This window comes from Netta rufina (assembly GCF_964035555.1).
Source record: "Netta rufina genome assembly, chromosome: 2".
NCBI classification, from domain to species: domain Eukaryota; kingdom Metazoa; phylum Chordata; class Aves; order Anseriformes; family Anatidae; genus Netta; species Netta rufina.
In genome coordinates this window covers 137,472,938-137,488,900 of record NC_140124.1, presented here as the reverse complement: position 1 = coordinate 137,488,900, position 15,963 = coordinate 137,472,938, and the positions used below count along the sequence as shown (strand labels likewise).

Genomic DNA, 15,963 nt, shown 5'->3' with positions numbered 1-15,963 from the left:
GACACTTAACTCAGGAGTTAAGCAGCCTGGCCTGCTGGTTTTCCTCCCCTGTGGCCCTGGTGACAGCGAGTTCAGCGTAAATGCCCCCGATGTGCTCTGATTGCCATAGTAACTCAGCCAGGATCTGTGAGGAGATGCTGGAAGGGAAGGGCTGCCTGAGAAGAAAGCAGCTCGCTGCTACCCGGATGCCTCCTCCGAAGGCAGTGGGCTTCCTCTGGCACACAGTGAGTGCAAATTGCAGCACAGTTCTCCCAAAGGCTCCAAGCATTTGGGGTCTAAATGAAAAGTCACCTTGTTAGCAGGGGCTGCTTTCCAGCCAGGCGTTTCACTCTCTCACTCCACTTCCCCCATTGCCATCGGAGCGAGGATGTGGGGGGCTGCCCAGAGCTGCCAAAATGCCACACCAGGAGGCCAGAAGCAGGCGCAAAACGATCCTGCTGCCCTCCTGCTGGGCCTTCCCCAGCTTTACCAGCAGGGAGCAACATCCATCACGCCTGGCTGCGGCGCTGCCAGCACCAGGACGGGCAGGGATGAAGCTGCTGGTGATGATTTCCTTGGCACTTGCTGGTGGTGATGAACTGCCAGCACCTGCCTCGCGCCTGTTTCATTGAAGCTCCTGGCTGACCCAGCTCCATCCGACGAAGGAAGACACAAAAGTACAGGAAGGTCGCTGGGGGAATTCCTTTATTCCCAAGTGGGAGCAGAACGATTTTCTGAAAGCAGACACCTGCCAGGCTCAAAGGAAAGCAAGTCCCTCCTGCAGCAGGTGGCTTGCAGGCTCTGTCCCCAGCTGGGGAGCCACCAAGAAATGGGGTAAGTAGAGTGAGACAGGCTGGGGCACAGCAACGTGGCACTGCCCTCCCAAGCACGGCTCTCCCCGAGCCCGGATCAGCCCCTGGAGCCCAGGACACCCAGCGGTGGCTTCACCACCACCAGGGAGAGTAAAACATCTCACAGAGTGCAAGCCCATTTCCATGGGTTTCCACTGGACAAATGTTTCTCTCTGTCTCGTCACACCACGACGCCCACAAAGCTGCTGCAAGCTGCGGTTGCGTTGCTCCACGCTGCTAAGGACGAGTTATACTCGTCTTAAGGAGCCAGCCTACGTCCCTTCAGCTGTTATTATCTTGTCAAAAGGGAGCGCTGGGGCCAGCCTCATCCTCGCTAGCTCTTGCCCTGTCTTGTTGCAGTCACTTGGCACCATGGCTCTTTTTTTTTATTTATTTTTTTATTTTCAAGGCTCCAGCTTGCATTTGCATAGGAACGTTACTGGAGCAATTTCAGACCTAAACGCCCAGCTTAACCCTGCTGTGCCCTGAGGAAAACTCTCTTCCCCTGCCTCACACAGACACACGTGGGTCAGCACGCATCAGACCCATTTCCTCTTATCCCACCCTCCACACTCGCTCGCCCTTCTGCCGTGGAGAAAGCCTGCGCTCCGTCAAGGCTAATGAGATCTTTATTTTACATTTGATCTCTCCATTTAAAGCTTAATTACCGCCCTAGAAAGCTCCGGTCCTTGGAAATCGGCAGCTTTGGGTGAGGGAAGGATGGAGCCCTCAGCTCTTGCACGCTGCACATATGTCTAATGCATTTCAAGATTTTAACAATTTCTTCACCAAGAAGTTGCTCTGAATAATGAGGCCAGACCAATGTTTTCAGAAATGTTTTCAGCCCATAAGTATATAAACACAAACGATCATATAATAATCAAAACACCAGGGCTCTCATTCAAGGCTCTTTCCGACATCCTCTGAAGTTAATGGAGCAGTTACGACCCATCAAATATACATAAATATTACTGTGGGCAAGAGAAAACGTTCCTAAATGTAGCTGCACGCCTCATGCAGTCTCGCCACGTTTAAGAGGCGACTGTCCTTCCTCAGCCAGCGCCACATTGCAGTTATTCAGACAGAAAGAAATACCCAAACCTCATACTTCAGTTTGGGAGAACTTTGTGCAGGCAAATCCAGAGAAAATGCATAATGAAACGTTGTGAAATTTCATTTCTAACATTTATTTTGACATAATGTATTGGTCGTGTAGTCCAGAATGATAGCTGGTGCAAAACCCTACACCTTTAATGCGAAGGGAAACAAAAATCTTCCTTCTGAGGAAGGTGCTGGGGCTGAGGTCCAGTGGGGATTTGGGGCTGAGCTCCCAGCCTGTGGGCACTGTGAGAGGGGAGCTGGCATATTTTCCTCCAGCAGTGCTTGTGCTGTTCATTTTGTGTTTCTGCTTTGGGCTGAGAGGGAAGATTATCTTTAAAAGAAGAAAGAGGGGGAGCTGGGATAATTCGTGAGCCCTTTACCTTGGAGTAAAGGGTCTGTGGCCACAAGCCTTTGGGTACCAGCCTCTGCTTGGTTTCCTGGAATAAGACAGCCACACTCTTTTTGCAGGCTTCGCATGCACCAAATTCATCCAGACAAGAAAAGAAATAAACAACGAAACCAGCGATGAGAGAGGCATCCCTAATCATCTCTTACAACAGCTTCAATCACTCCAGATGTCGTCACCGCTGCGAGAGGTGCCCCTGGTTGCGCCAGCCCTGACGCAGGGAGGGGAAGCTCCTCTGGGAAGCGCCGGGACCTGCCCGGCAGTGGCCATGCGTCACGTTTCCTGCTCTCACGGGCTCTTTCCCTGCGTGTGCTGGCCGGGCAGCCCATGCCACCACATATTTCAGGAAGGTCAAGCAAATAACAGCATTGGCCAGGAATTATTTTAGGTCTCCTGGTGAAGTGATGCGTGCCGAGAAGATGCCCACGGGCAGCTCTGTTGCCGTACAGATGGGCGCTTCGACAAAGCAGCTCCCTGCCATGCCCTCATGCTTTCTGAGCTGTCATAAATCTGGTGGGGATCGGTTAAAAAAATGAGCTTGTTCAGCTCTTCTGCCTAATGCATATTAATGCCCTGAAGGAAAGCAATATATTATTTATTCAGGAACCAGCAAGCAGCCCCTCCAGCTCCAGAGAACCTTCACTGGGTCCCAGCGAGGCTTCTGGGGAAATCCCACCATACAATGAGGGCTTCCCTCTTCAGCATCCCCCACAAGCTGGGGAGCAAACCCTGGGGGGCTGCTTGCTGGCATAACTGAGCCTCAAGGCAAACAATCCCATATATCAAGTCAAACAATCCCATATATCTGCCACCTCCTCACGCACTGGCGGTGCTTCTTGCAGCTCCAGCACAAGCATCAGGACCCCACCGCTGGGAAACGTGGCTGCTCTCGTGCTCGCTCGGTAGCGCCTCGGTTTGCTCTGCCTTTTGGAAGCCGTGAGTCTTTCCGAGTGGTGCTTTTTCATCACCACGCAGCGCGGCACATTTATAGCACCACTGCATAATTAACAGTTGCTATCATTTGCTGATGACAGGCATCTCCTCGGTTGTTTCTCTCAGGCTGCAGTTTTGGGCTAATGCGGATTTTGCCAAGCAAAAGGATGACTGGAAGTTCGTCGGCACCTGAGAGTTTCTTGCGATTTGGCACTCTGGGTTATAAAACAAAGAAAAAGAAACCCCCTTACCACAAAATGTTAAAAAGAAGTTGAGCAGCAGAGGCAGGAAAGCCTGGTTTCCCCGTGGATTTATAGCTGGATCCTCTGGCATCCAACAAGACACAGATTCCCACCAAAACGTGGGTGGGAGGGACACAGTGCCTCTTCCATGTGGACTCTCTGGTGTCTGTGAGCAGCCTCGGCACAACCTCCAGGCCAGGGGGCGATTGCCCTGTGCCTGGACGGCTGCCCCTGATGGTTAACTGCTCCTGCAGGTTTTGCCTGAAATCAGCCAGTGAGCCCAAATTTACCTCGGCCAGTCTGCTGCTGCCAACAAAATGCAACAGCGAGCACAGGAGCCGTGCCAGTGGAGCCTAAGCAGCTCTGATATCATTGTGTGTGGAACAGAAAGGTTAAGATAAAGCTAATGGAAAGAATTTGAAGCCCGGCGAGATCTGAGGCCGAAGCGGAGCCCTGAGCTCAGCCGAGCTCCTCTGTGTCTGCTGGTGGGGGCTCCGTGACGCTGTCTGTCCTTATCCAGGCTGGGGCTGGCCAAGGCCACGCTTCAGTCACCGCTAGCCCCATCCAAAGCCGGTGCTGGAAAGGCAGAGGTGGAGGCTTTATCTGAGAGCAGCGACCCCAAAGGGGCTGGGTTTGGCTTCTCCAGGCTCTGCTGTGCCTCCAGTGAAGGTTTTTGTGACAGGCTGGAACTTGTTCGCGCACACCAGCCTTGCCCAACCTGGTTTCAGCCCTTCCTTTGAAGAATATCAGATGTCTTTTATGGGATGCTTTTGGAGGATTACGGGTGCCGTGCTGGATATCGCTGCTGCAGCCTTTCTGTCACAGGGCAGTGGAACAGCCCTTCTCTGATTCCTCAGGGCTGTCACGAAATCCTCCCCAAATTCACAGAGCGCTGACTTGACCAAAGCCTTTTCTCTGCCCTGAGCTGAGCTAAGCAGGAGGGTGGCTCCTTCCACCTCCTCCTATTTCCCAAGACAAACATTTCCACCTGCTTTACAGCCGGGTGTGGTGGAAAGCCACCTCCAGTGCTGAGCCAGCACAGCCACGGGTTCTCACCCTTATCACCCCTGTTTGCCCCGAGCCGAGCCGGGAGAGCTGCGGGCCCTCCAGCCACGCTGAGCACAAAGGTCGTTTTCCAGGCCTAATTAATGGTGTTAAGAGCTGCAGCGCCTGTGAGGAGCGTGAGGCTCTGTGCCTGTGCAGGGTTTGGGGTTAGAGCTGAGAAAAAAGGGATTTGAGCTTCAGAGCAGCTACATCAGCTCGAGGCCTTCCACCAGCCTGCTCTCCACACACAGCTGCTTCAAGATCTGCTGGAGCAGTACTGGGAACAGCCTTTGGTGTTTCTCTGTGGGAATTTTGCCTATGTGGGCAGCCGAAGAAGGAATTTGTGAAGATCTCCAGAACTTCTGGACACCCCATAAATCAGTCAGTGTCTCCACCAGGACTGCTGGACACCAGAGACATGGACCTCTGGGGCAGGGCGAATCTGCAGTGCCTGTCACCCAAGGACGCCGTGTCCACAGCACAGTCAGAAAGCCAAGAGAAAAATTCAATTATCCTGCTTAAAACAACTGGTGGGAGCCATGGGAACAGCCTGGGATCTGACTGCGTGGAATCACAAAAAATAATTGTAAATGGGAGGCCAGCCTTGGTGCCAGCCTTTGTTGGTACCTGCTCTCAGCAAAGCCCTGCTCAATGTTAGCTCAGGTTCTTTGGGTTATCAAAGAACCTAAAAACCAGGATTTGCTAATGATCTTCTATATGTGATGAAAAGATTTCTCACATGAAAGACCTCTTCATGGTGCCAGAGAAGAACACAGAAGCAAGAGGCCTGGGGGATTACTTCCCGTCTAAATTTATCATGCTCAAAGGTGCACGTTTTAAAATAGGGAGCAGCTGAAGGGTGCGAGGGCTTGGGCTGTGCCGGCAGCCCTTGGTGTGAGCTTTGTGCAGCTGGAGTTATTTGTTACTGGGGCTGCCAGGCATGGGAGGGTGTCAGCAAGAAGCCGGGACAGCTGGCTTGGAGAAGGGCACACGGGAGACGTGGGAAGAGGAAGATTTATGTGAAGGATGGCAGGGGCTGCACGCTTGGCCTGGGGACAGGGAGAGTGCAGCAAGCAGGTGTTGAGCTCCTATCTCTGAGCAAGGACAGGATCAGGCCCTAATTGAGAGCCTGAAATTGTTCTTGCCTTGTAAATACTCATATGCAAAGTCTGCACCTAGTGCTACCCCATACCCAGCTCTTTTCAGCTCTGGGACTGTCCTCGAAGTGTTATTGTGTCTTGCCTGACTGGAGGTGTGCGCTGAGGGTTTTCACAGAAGCATAATTCATCCTCCTTGGTTTTCTCGTGCAGTTCCTAAGCAGGAGCCAGGCTAAAGTACAAAGCAAAAGAGCAGCCCTTTGCCTGTGTTTGTAGCAGGCTCTTTGGATTCCTGCCTTTAAGTCCCACGGGGGTTTCAGCGTGAGGGTAACGGGGCACCAGAAGAGGAAAGAGCTGCAATCCAGCAGATGTTCCTCGCTGATCTCTTCCTGAAGCAGCAGACTGCTGAGGCTGAGCCAGCGCTGCAGACCTGGGAGCACCAGCAACGTGTGTGGTGCTTTTGGATGCCCAAGGCTGCTTTCCTTCCACAGGGCATGGTCAGCAGCTGCGGAGCCCATTCCTGTGTGCTCATCGTAGGATGTGTCATTCTGGGATGTGTCCTTGGCCTCTGCTTCCCTGCCAGCACCATTTCACATGCTATTTGGCCAGCAGAAAGGGCTTCAAACGGCTTAGCAGTCCCAGAACGGCAACGAAATCTGCACGTGGATGACTGAAAGACAGATGGAGGGGCTGGCTGTGGAAGAAAAGCACCACTTCTGCAAGGTACAGTAAGCAGCTACCGAAATATTTGCTGGTACAAGGGTGGAGCCTTGCAGATGGGCTGCAGAAGGAAGCAAGCAGAGCCGGCAGATGTTTTAAGCCTCGATGTAGAGGCCTCTCTGGGATGTGCAACCACCCCAGAGCACAGACAGAGGGACGTATTGCCCTCCTCGAGGCTAGAGACAAGTTGTGAACAAGGCTGGCATGCTTGTAAGAGGTTCTAATTACAATTGCTGCACATGTTTTAATATGCACGTGGCATGGTGCAAGGATTTTTCTCATTCCTCATACACATATTTAAATATATCCTCGGAGCAGGAGTGAAATCTTGGTATTCTTCACTCAAAATCTGCAGATAAATTGGTTTTCAAGATAAGGCGGGGACTTCAGCACACATCAGACTCAAAAGCATGAATGGAGGGCACGTGCAAAAAAAGGAATGAATGCATGAGATTAATTTGTGTGCATTTAAAAATAGAAACTGTATGTAATGCTGTGCAAAGCTGAAATCTATTTTTGGCTGTTTACATAGGACGGAAGCATATGTTCTCAAGGTCTCCAGTTCGCCTATGTGGGTTGGTCCGAAAGTTGTGACATGCTGAGAAAGGCATTTGCGCCCTGTTTTTAGCAGGAGCCACATCCAAAAACGTGAATTTCAAAGAGGAGAGACTGCAAAATACTTCCAGGCCACAGGGCAAGCTTTGCCCTGCTCTCTCAAGTGCCTTGCCAACCTCTTGGCACCTGAATCTCCCAGCTTCTGACTGCCTCCCTCTCTGTCAATCTGCACGAGCCTTTTCCTCAAGCCCTCTCTTTTTTTGTCTCTCAGAGGATGTAGGCAGCTCCGTGTCACATCCTCCTGTGGACATTTTTTCCTCCTTCCAACAAAAAGGAGCGTTCACTGAAGCGACTTGTGGATCAGCATGCTGTGCACTAGATGCATACCCTCACATGCCTCAAAACGTTTCTTTCTGCAGTAGGTATGTGTCATGATTTGGTAGCATCTCATGCAAGAGCAGAGCTAAAAATCTAGTGAACACGAAAAACAAGCATCTGGTTTAAGATCTCACTCTTTTTGGTGTGTGCCACGACAGCAATGTTGGACAAGCCTGTGAGATGCCAACATCCCGGCTGTGGAAAAGTAGCACACAAGGGGCAAAAGGGGGACAGGAGTCGATATTTTGTCACCCAGGCACGAACTGGACGTATGAAAGCTGAAGCAGTGGTTGAGAAAAATGCTTTTACAGGGAAAAAAATGATATATTAACACACAGAGGAGGGAGGAAGTAAAGTCCATAAGGCAAAGGAAGGGTAAGTGAGCAAAATGCCACTGCCAGGCCCCCCCGCTATGGTAAGTGCTGGTACACGATGGGTTATGGCAATACTAACAGGGGAGGATTCCATCCTGTCTGGTGCTCTGCCTACAACGGTGTCACCCTGCCCCTGAAATTCAGCAGCATTGTCCCTGACTGACCATTGCACCAGCTTTGGACACCCTTCCAAAGGATCTTGGCTTCAAAGCCTAAGCTTTGCACCCTTTTGCTGCAGAGCCAATCTTTTCTGGTTGTGTTCCTGTCAGCGTTGCTCTGCATCCACAAAATGCAGTGCGATCTCTATCACTCACAGGCCTGGGGCACGTCCCCTTTCACTCGTGAAGACGTGCAGACGTGCCGTGGTGGGGCACCAAATAAAATCTCTTGATAGCCACGCACACGATGCCAGCATGTACACATCCCACACGTGGACAGCAAAAGGCAGCCCGCGGCCGCCAGCCAGCGTTTGGCTGACGAGGTGACGTCTGATGGTTGTGGCATCAGATCGAGAGCAAGCACGCCAGAAAAGAAGCAGGAGGAAGACGTGGCGAGGAACGGCAGTGGGAGGACCTGGCAGGCGCCCGCAGGAGCTGATTCAGAAGGGAGATGCAGCCCCACCTGTTCTGCTGGGAGCCAACCTGCCCTGCACCGCAGCACCACAGTGCTCGACGTGGGTTTAATGACACCCGTCGCTCTGAAGGGAGATAGCCCAAGCTGACTTGCAGTGAGAGCCGAGTGCCAGCCAGCTGCTGCTGAGCAGGACAGGGATTTTGGCCTCGTGACAGAAATCGCACCCCTGTGCGTGCCCAGGAAATGATGGGGTCCTAGAGTTCAACGAGATGGGAAATAAGCATGAGAGTAACTAACAGCCAGGACTGTTAAAAATTATAATTAACAAATAATCTTGCCATACATCATTCTTCCCATTGTTTGTATCTGTAAATAAAATAAGACTGTACTAATAGATGTGGAATTTCTTATACTCCTACCCTATATAGCTCTTACCATCATCCTGTAAGTGACTACTGCCCTTAGCACTCAGTCCTTTTCAACCTGTTGTTCACCACCTTGATACTTGGCCTTGAATTAAAACCTTATTTCTGATAAATTGTGTCATGAAAAGATCCCTCTCTTTCTCTCTCTCTCTCTCTCTCTTTTTTTTTTTTTTTTTTAAATATAGACTGCACTCAGGGGCTCCACAGGAGCTACAGTGCCTTAACAATACCATTTGGAGCTATTTTCTATGTGTATGATGTCCCTACAGGTTGCAGTGAATTCCAGCCTCTGAAACATTTCTGTATGGCTTGGCTTGGACATACTGGCAAGCTCCTTACACTTGGTCTAACCTTAACTACTGAGAGGTATTATTGATTTTTTTTACTCTATTTTAACGCAGAATACTTGGTAACATCAGTGGTGCTCGAGAGTTGTTTTAAAATAAAATAAATAAATAAATAAATAAACAAGAAGACAGAAAAAAATACAATATATTTCTAGTAATTTGAAAATACGACATCTCAATCTAAAGCCTTATTGTATTCTTCATTTTAACTTCTATTTTTGCTTTCATTCATATACTCTGGCTTGCTTTACCTCATATGGGAGCAACACAAAGCACAGGAAGTCCGTCAGCCAGATAAACTGCAATTAACTGCCTCGTTTTGACAGAGCTATGCAAAACATCCAGCACACAGCCCGGCTTCGCCTCCACCAGCTCACTGTACCCACCCTGCACCTTTCTGCTAGCCTGCACATACGTGTGCATGTAAATATCCCCTTCGGTGTGATAAATCGCTTTCACCCGGTGAATAAATTCTGAAAAATCATTGAGAGCAAAAGGGAAATTTTCTTTTTTTATCTTCATAATAGAAATGTCAGCTATGGGGACTCGTTTTCTTTTTTCACAGTTGGTTCTGTTTCCTAACAGTCTCTTTGGAAGTGTCTCAGTTGCAAAATGATTTGGGCAATATAGGACCCGAAGCTGTGACCAGGGGCTACAGCACAAGCAGCTGTAGACAAAGCAGCCGGAGGGGTGACCGTGGTCCTCTGTCCTGCAAGATCTCTGTTCTGCCGACAGCAGGAGAAGGTTCAGAGACAAGCCAGAGCTCAATGTGTGGTCAAGAAATCAGCTTTATTTGAAATTCTCATCCAGCCCGGTGCGTGGCAGTGACTCCCTATGGGGACACGACCCTTGAAAGCAGACTCTGGTAACTCTGCTGAGGTTAGCAGCCGTCCCAGAACAGCATCAGCCAGGAGAGAAGCTATTTTTTCACTTCACAACCTTCTTTCTGATCAATGCAAAACCTCATTCTGAAAGCCACCTGTTCCAAACACCAAACCCAAGCTGGCCACCTCACCCTGCAACCCCACAACCCCACACACGTGCACTTTCAGGGTTTTTTAGAGTTGTGCTTTCCATAAGGTTCAAAACCCACTGACACGACCATCTGAATGCGGTGTGGACTGTGGATGTCATTGATCAAGTACGTGCGTTTTCAGCACTGTCACTTTAATGTGGAAGAAATTATTGAAAATGGGAATGTTGGGAAAAGACATTATATATACGTGTATATATATATGTGTGTGTGTATGTATATATATTTAAATCAGATGCTTATAGCTTGACTGTGTTAGTTGTAGTCACATCCAGACCTACTTGCAGTGACTTAAGTCTCCAAATTTGCTACGCAGCTGCCCTGTCGCTGCTGTCACGCTACGGGCATGACTCGTAACAATGGCACCATTGTTGTTTTGAGGACTTTTTTTTTGTAGCTTTTCTTCTCTCTCGGATGGGAAGGGAACGTAAGAGTCATCTAGCCTGACCTGTAAAGTGCCAACACCTAGTAATTAGTGAGGGTAAGCGTGTTTGTGTTTTACTGTTTTGCCCCAGATGCAGGAGTGTTTGGGGACCCCAGGTTTATTTCAAAAATGCAGCAATTGATCAAAGAGCGGTGGGCTGTCAGCCTGCTCCCTTTCCCCTTTTCTGTGTGGGTGTGTGAGTGAGGAAGGCGTACACATTCCTCTGGGATACGTGAGGATCTGTCCCAAAACTGATCCTTTACCAGGCCTGCTCCCCGCACTGGGGGTTGAACTCTTCTTACAGGTGACGGGACCAGAGGGAATGGCCTCAAGCTGTGCCAGGGGTGGTTCAGGGTGGAAATGAGGAGACATTTCTGTCAGAAGGAGCAGTGATGTGTTGGGACGGGGTGCCCAGGGAGGTGGTGGAGTCACCGCCCCTGGGGGTGCTCAAGGAGAGGTTGGACGTGGTGCTTGGGGACACGGCTCAGTGGTGACAGGGGTGGTGTGGGGATGTTTGGGACTGGTGTTCTCTGAGGGCTTTTCCACCCTAACGATGCCACAACCCTCAGCAGCCATCTCCCCCGCGGCCCCCCCTCGTTATGTAACGGCGGTGGCGCCGCCATTTGCCGGCGGGCGCGGGGCGGAGCCGTGCATGCGCCGTGCCCGGCCTCCTCCTCCTCCTTCCTCCACCTTCCTCTTCCTCCTCCTTCCTCCTCCTCCTCCTCCTCCTCGCGGGCAGGCGGCGGCGGCTGCAGCGGGGCCGCGCGGAGCCTTCTCCTGCCGCTCGCCGGGGCCGCCCTGAGGCCGCAGCTCCCAGGCCGGGTGAGGGGCAGGGGCCGGGGCCGGGGCCGGGCGGGCAGCGGGGGCTCGGGGCGGCCTCGCCGGGCCCTGCCCGGGCTCCGCGGCCTCCCCGGGCTGCGGGTGCGGGGCGGCGGCGGGCGCTGTGCCTCCTTTTCTGCCCATAAACAAACTTTGGGGGCGTTTTATTCCTCTCCTCGTGTCCTATTAACCCCACTAGTCTTAATTATCCCCTCCTCGAGGCCTCGTTCTCTGCGTTTTCAGCCCTATCGGTGCGATTTGTGGCGTTCAAGCGCTCGGTTTTCCGCTCGCAGGCGTCGTGCGGAGGCCGATGGCTCCTCAGCAGATGTTCCCGGCTGTGTGTGCTGCTGCGGGGCCTGCCCGGCAGCACCGCCCGCCCGCTGCACCCAAGGTCAGCGTGACTGGGCTGGGCGGCGTGGCCCTCAGCAGCTCCCTGCCAGGGGCTGGAACACAAAAACGCCAAAAATCCTGCACGAAAATGCCCCTCAGCTGCCCCTGGCTCTGAAAAGATCGCTCCGATCGCGAGAAAATGGAACTGAAATACACCCTGTGGCTCTTTATAGCGTGCGCAAAGCAGCTGGCAGCACCTCATATTGTATTTTTTAACGGGGTTCGTGCCGAGCCGTGATGCACATCAACAGCGAGAGGCCCTGGCTGGGGTGTTTCGGGGTGTCTAGGAGCTGCTGGCAGTGACACAGGCTGCTGGGCTCAGTTTAACGCCCTGTTGAATGTCACATCGCTGCATTCATGGTGGTACAATCGGTGTTTTCTTGCCTTCAGACAATTTGTTAGCCGTACAAATGATCTCTCTGGAAGTGCTTGGACTCTTACAGAAACGGATGATGAAGGAGGAGGGCGCGCTGAAAACATAGCCCGATGTCGCTGCCCGGGGCTGTGTGGTGGCGTGATCCACCCTGAAAAAATGGGAGCATGGCCGGAGAGCTGCCTGCCAGCTGCTTCGGGTCAGGGCTGTCCTTCCGCGTGGTGCTGGGCGCTCTGATGCTCCGCGTCTGGAAATCCCTGTGGTTCTGGTGGATGCCCAGATGGAGGGGTGTTTCAGGGAAGCATCGCTTCTCTAATGGCAGTGAGGGCTTTTTGTGTGTTGACGGAGCTCGGCCTGTGTTTGGACAGGCTGTTCTCAAGACAGTGGACTCCAGGAGCTCTCCTGTGCTTGTGCAGTAAGCCTCGCGTCGCTGTGAGAGCCACGCAACTGGATTATGCGTGGGACGCCAGGGACTGTGAGGAAGATAATAGCTGGAAGTGGGTTGCTGGCTTGTATAACCACAGTCTGATCCCTGCCGTGGCCGTGCGCCCCGGTCCTGCTTGGGAACAGGCTGAGCTGAGTGTCCTGGTGGGCTGCACGCAGGTGGAGCCTTCCTGGTGTGGAACATGCTGCTTTGCTGCTCCATCAAATGTGGCTTTCGTAGCTTGTTTCTGTTTGTGGTGGACCTCCTGATGGCAGGTGGCTGTAGTGTTTGCTTCCTTGGTGCTCCTGGGCTGTGTCGAATAGTGGCTTCTGACGGACACAGCTTTGTGTCTGTCTTTCCAAGAAATGTGTATGCATGCATGTAAAATCAGCTGGAGATCGAGAAGGGTGGCCACCCCTAAAAACAGCCTTGGATAAAGAGGGATGACACATCATTCTTACCATTCCTGATTCCAAAGCAGATCACAGCAGGTACACCAGAAGACCGTGATGCAGCTTGGGGAATGTTTCTGAGTTACCCTTCTTGAAACCTGTTCCAAGCTCCAGCAGTAAAGGCTGAGTCTCCATGTATTGAAGACATTTGTCAAAATGAAACCTGGAAGCTTTTCAGAGGCAGAAACTTTAGTATGGACTAAAAAACTGTTGCACCTTCTTAGATAGGAAGACCAGAGGATCTTCACAAAGTAAAGAGCCTGAACAGATGTTTGTTGTGTATGAATTACAGGAGTTGTCGGCCAGAGTGCATGGACAGCCCATGACTGCTTACGTTTGTAGTTACAGCTTCTGGGTCGGCTAGCAGCGGTAGTTTCTCACACTTGTAGACTAAATGTCTTCTTTTTGTTTGTAGATATGGCTCGTGGACAGCAGAAGATTCAGTCGCAGCAGAAAAATGCCAAAAAGCAAGCTGAGCAAAAAAAGAAACAAGGACATGATCAGAAGGCTGCAGCCAAGGCTGCCTTGATATATACCTGCACTGTCTGTAGGGTAAGAGATACTGAAGGCAAAGCAGTATTGTGGGCAGGTCTGTCTCCAGGCCGAGAGCAGAACTTTTAGATTATATAGCGTAAACTAAAGTACTTTTAAGTGGCTGTCTAGTTTGTTACTGTGAGCATTTGTATCTGTTCTGTTATTTGCTTACAGATCACTCAGCTGTATTGATAACTGAGATAGGAGAAATTGAGAGGTCACGTAGTGGTTTCAGGTAGTTCTCTCCCTAAATTGTAAGGGCTGTGTGCACTTACAGTATGCTGTAAATACTTCCTGATTAACCTCTGGGTCGAAAGATCATTTCTTTGTGATGGAATTGGCTTGCCCTAACATCCCTGGTCATTGATGACAATGTGCAGAGGGAAAGGTGGTATTGGATGCTGCCAAAAGCTTTAGTGCAAGTTCAATATACAGGAACTTCTGTTAGGGTAGAAGGCTTGATGAGAGAACAGAAATCTGAGCGCTGTTCAGATGGGACTTTCCTTCTGGGTGTTCTTCTGGAGTGTTCCAGTGCTGGAGCTGAAGTATAAACTTGCCATTTTCACTTAAATGGTCAATTTTAGAATAGATCTGTCACTTTTGAATGTCTTAATCAAGGTTCCAAACTAAGGGCTGCTCACTTAAGTACTTGTAGCCAGCTTCTCTTTTTGTGGAATGGGACTGTAGCAGCCATTACTTTCCAAGCAACAACTGCCCAGATATGTTGTGGCAATAGTCTGAGACTGCTTGTGCCAAGTAGAGGGTCGGACTGTGCAACACAACTCTGGCCTCTTGATAAACGGTGAATAGCTTTCATAAAGATCTGATCTGGAAAAAGATGAATGCTCACCTCTTAGCTGTTGGAAATGAGGAGGTGGGTTTTTCACCAAACTAGCGTATGAAACACACGATTTGCAGGCAGATTGCTAGTAAGAATAATAACTGCTGGTGAAGATGCCAGGGCAATATGATACTAGTACTTAAAATTAAGTATCTCTCAGAAAACCTGATATTTAAAATAAATAAATAAATAAACCAGGGGGCGAACAGGTTTTGTAGTATCTTCTACCTCTTGTAAAGTTAAATGTCTCTCTTCAATCAGACACAAATGCCGGATCCCAAGACCTTCAAACAGCACTTTGAAAGCAAGCATCCTAAGACTCCACTTCCTCCAGAGCTGGCTGATGTTCAGGCATAAAGTTGTCTACAGGTCATTACCTTAATTTTTAAATCATTATTTGAGAAGGTATATTATGAACCAGTTTTTTGTTTGTTGGGTTCTTTACCCCCACCAACTGGGGCTTACAAGTTGCTTCATTTTCTTTAATATAAAGAAATATGTAACTGTAAATTAAATTTAAACTTCTGAATTGTTATATCAAGAAGAAAGCTAATACTTACACAGCTGAAGTGGTTGTGGCATTTCACTGTGTCCAGAGGATGTTTTGAAAGGTATTGATGTTCTTTGAAATGGTCATCCTTAGAGTTGGAGGAATACTTTGTTCATTACTTACTGCTTTGAAACATTAGCTCTTGCACTTTTTGCTTTGAACAAAGTATTTATAATAAATGGGATCTGTGGGCTACAAAACATGTTATGAAAGCAGAATTGTTTAGAATATTTCCAACAATTCAGCCTTCTTTGTTCCTGAAGCTATGCAAGTGAATGCAGATTTTTCTGCATTCAAATACAAAATGTAACCTCTGCGTTAACTCTAGAAGAGATTCCCCAACGGCCAGTTGTGAGGCTGTAACTAAAAGTGGTTATAATTAAAGGCTGAAATGAGGCAAAAAACGGTATTATGGCATTTCATTCGCTGAAAGGTAAACAGCATCGTGCAATAGTTCAGCTTAACGGAGTTGTTCTTGTTTTTTGTAGGTGAAGTCATGGCACCTATTGACTCTTCTACTGTCAGACCTTACATAACAAACCTGCAGCTGCTTTTCTAAAACTGTTGATCAGCAAAAATGAAGGGGCTACAGAAACGTTCATATTTTTATGCTGTTCCCTCTCGGGCTTCATGCAAAGACAATTCTGTGTAAATGTACAGTTGTGCCCTCTTTGGAAATCCTGAAAAATCAGTCCATACTTGTTATAAAAAAAAAAAAAAAAAGAATTTTTTACAATTGTAATTATATTGATGTTCATATTGTGTAAAATAACTCATTTAATAAAGTAGTACTTTGATTTTACAATATCACAGATTAAACGCCTGTAGAAGTTCTGTTTCAACTTCCTGCATTGTCTGCCTTATAAAAATAATAAAAGACAGAGTGGAATTTTCCCCGTCCTGCCAAAACACGAGCAGTATCGTTCCACTGACAGTAATGTACATTACAGTAGGTTAATCTGAAGTGAAGAGGGAAGCTGCTCGGATTCCCTGCTCGATGTGCTGCCTGCTTGAGCTCGGTCGCTAGCGTTCAAGTTACAGGCTCGAGAGGCACGGCCAGCTCCTAGAAGCTGCATGAGAATCGGGAGACTTCCTTCT

General features: G+C 49.6%; 1 protein-coding gene across 1 annotated transcript; it reads left to right on the top strand.

Moving 5' to 3' along the window:
- Nucleotides 1-11,151: 11,151 nt before the first annotated feature.
- On the top strand, nucleotides 11,152-15,677 carry ZNF706 (zinc finger protein 706). The gene is made up of 4 exons (XM_084282829.1): nucleotides 11,152-11,304; nucleotides 13,356-13,492; nucleotides 14,577-14,684; nucleotides 15,354-15,677. The coding sequence occupies exons 2-3, from the start codon at nucleotides 13,358-13,360 to the stop codon at nucleotides 14,670-14,672; spliced, it is 231 nt and encodes a 76-aa protein (XP_084138955.1). The 5' UTR covers nucleotides 11,152-11,304; nucleotides 13,356-13,357; the 3' UTR covers nucleotides 14,673-14,684; nucleotides 15,354-15,677.
- Nucleotides 15,678-15,963: the final 286 nt, after the last annotated feature.

Bases quoted from the DNA above. Each gene is read 5' to 3' on its own strand.
- ZNF706 (XM_084282829.1), top strand. From the start codon at position 13,358: ATGGCTCGTGGACAGCAGAAGATTCAGTCGCAGCAGAAAAATGCCAAA. The intron at 13,493-14,576 runs GTAAGAGATACT...CTCTTCAATCAG, and splicing joins ATACCTGCACTGTCTGTAGG to ACACAAATGCCGGATCCCAA.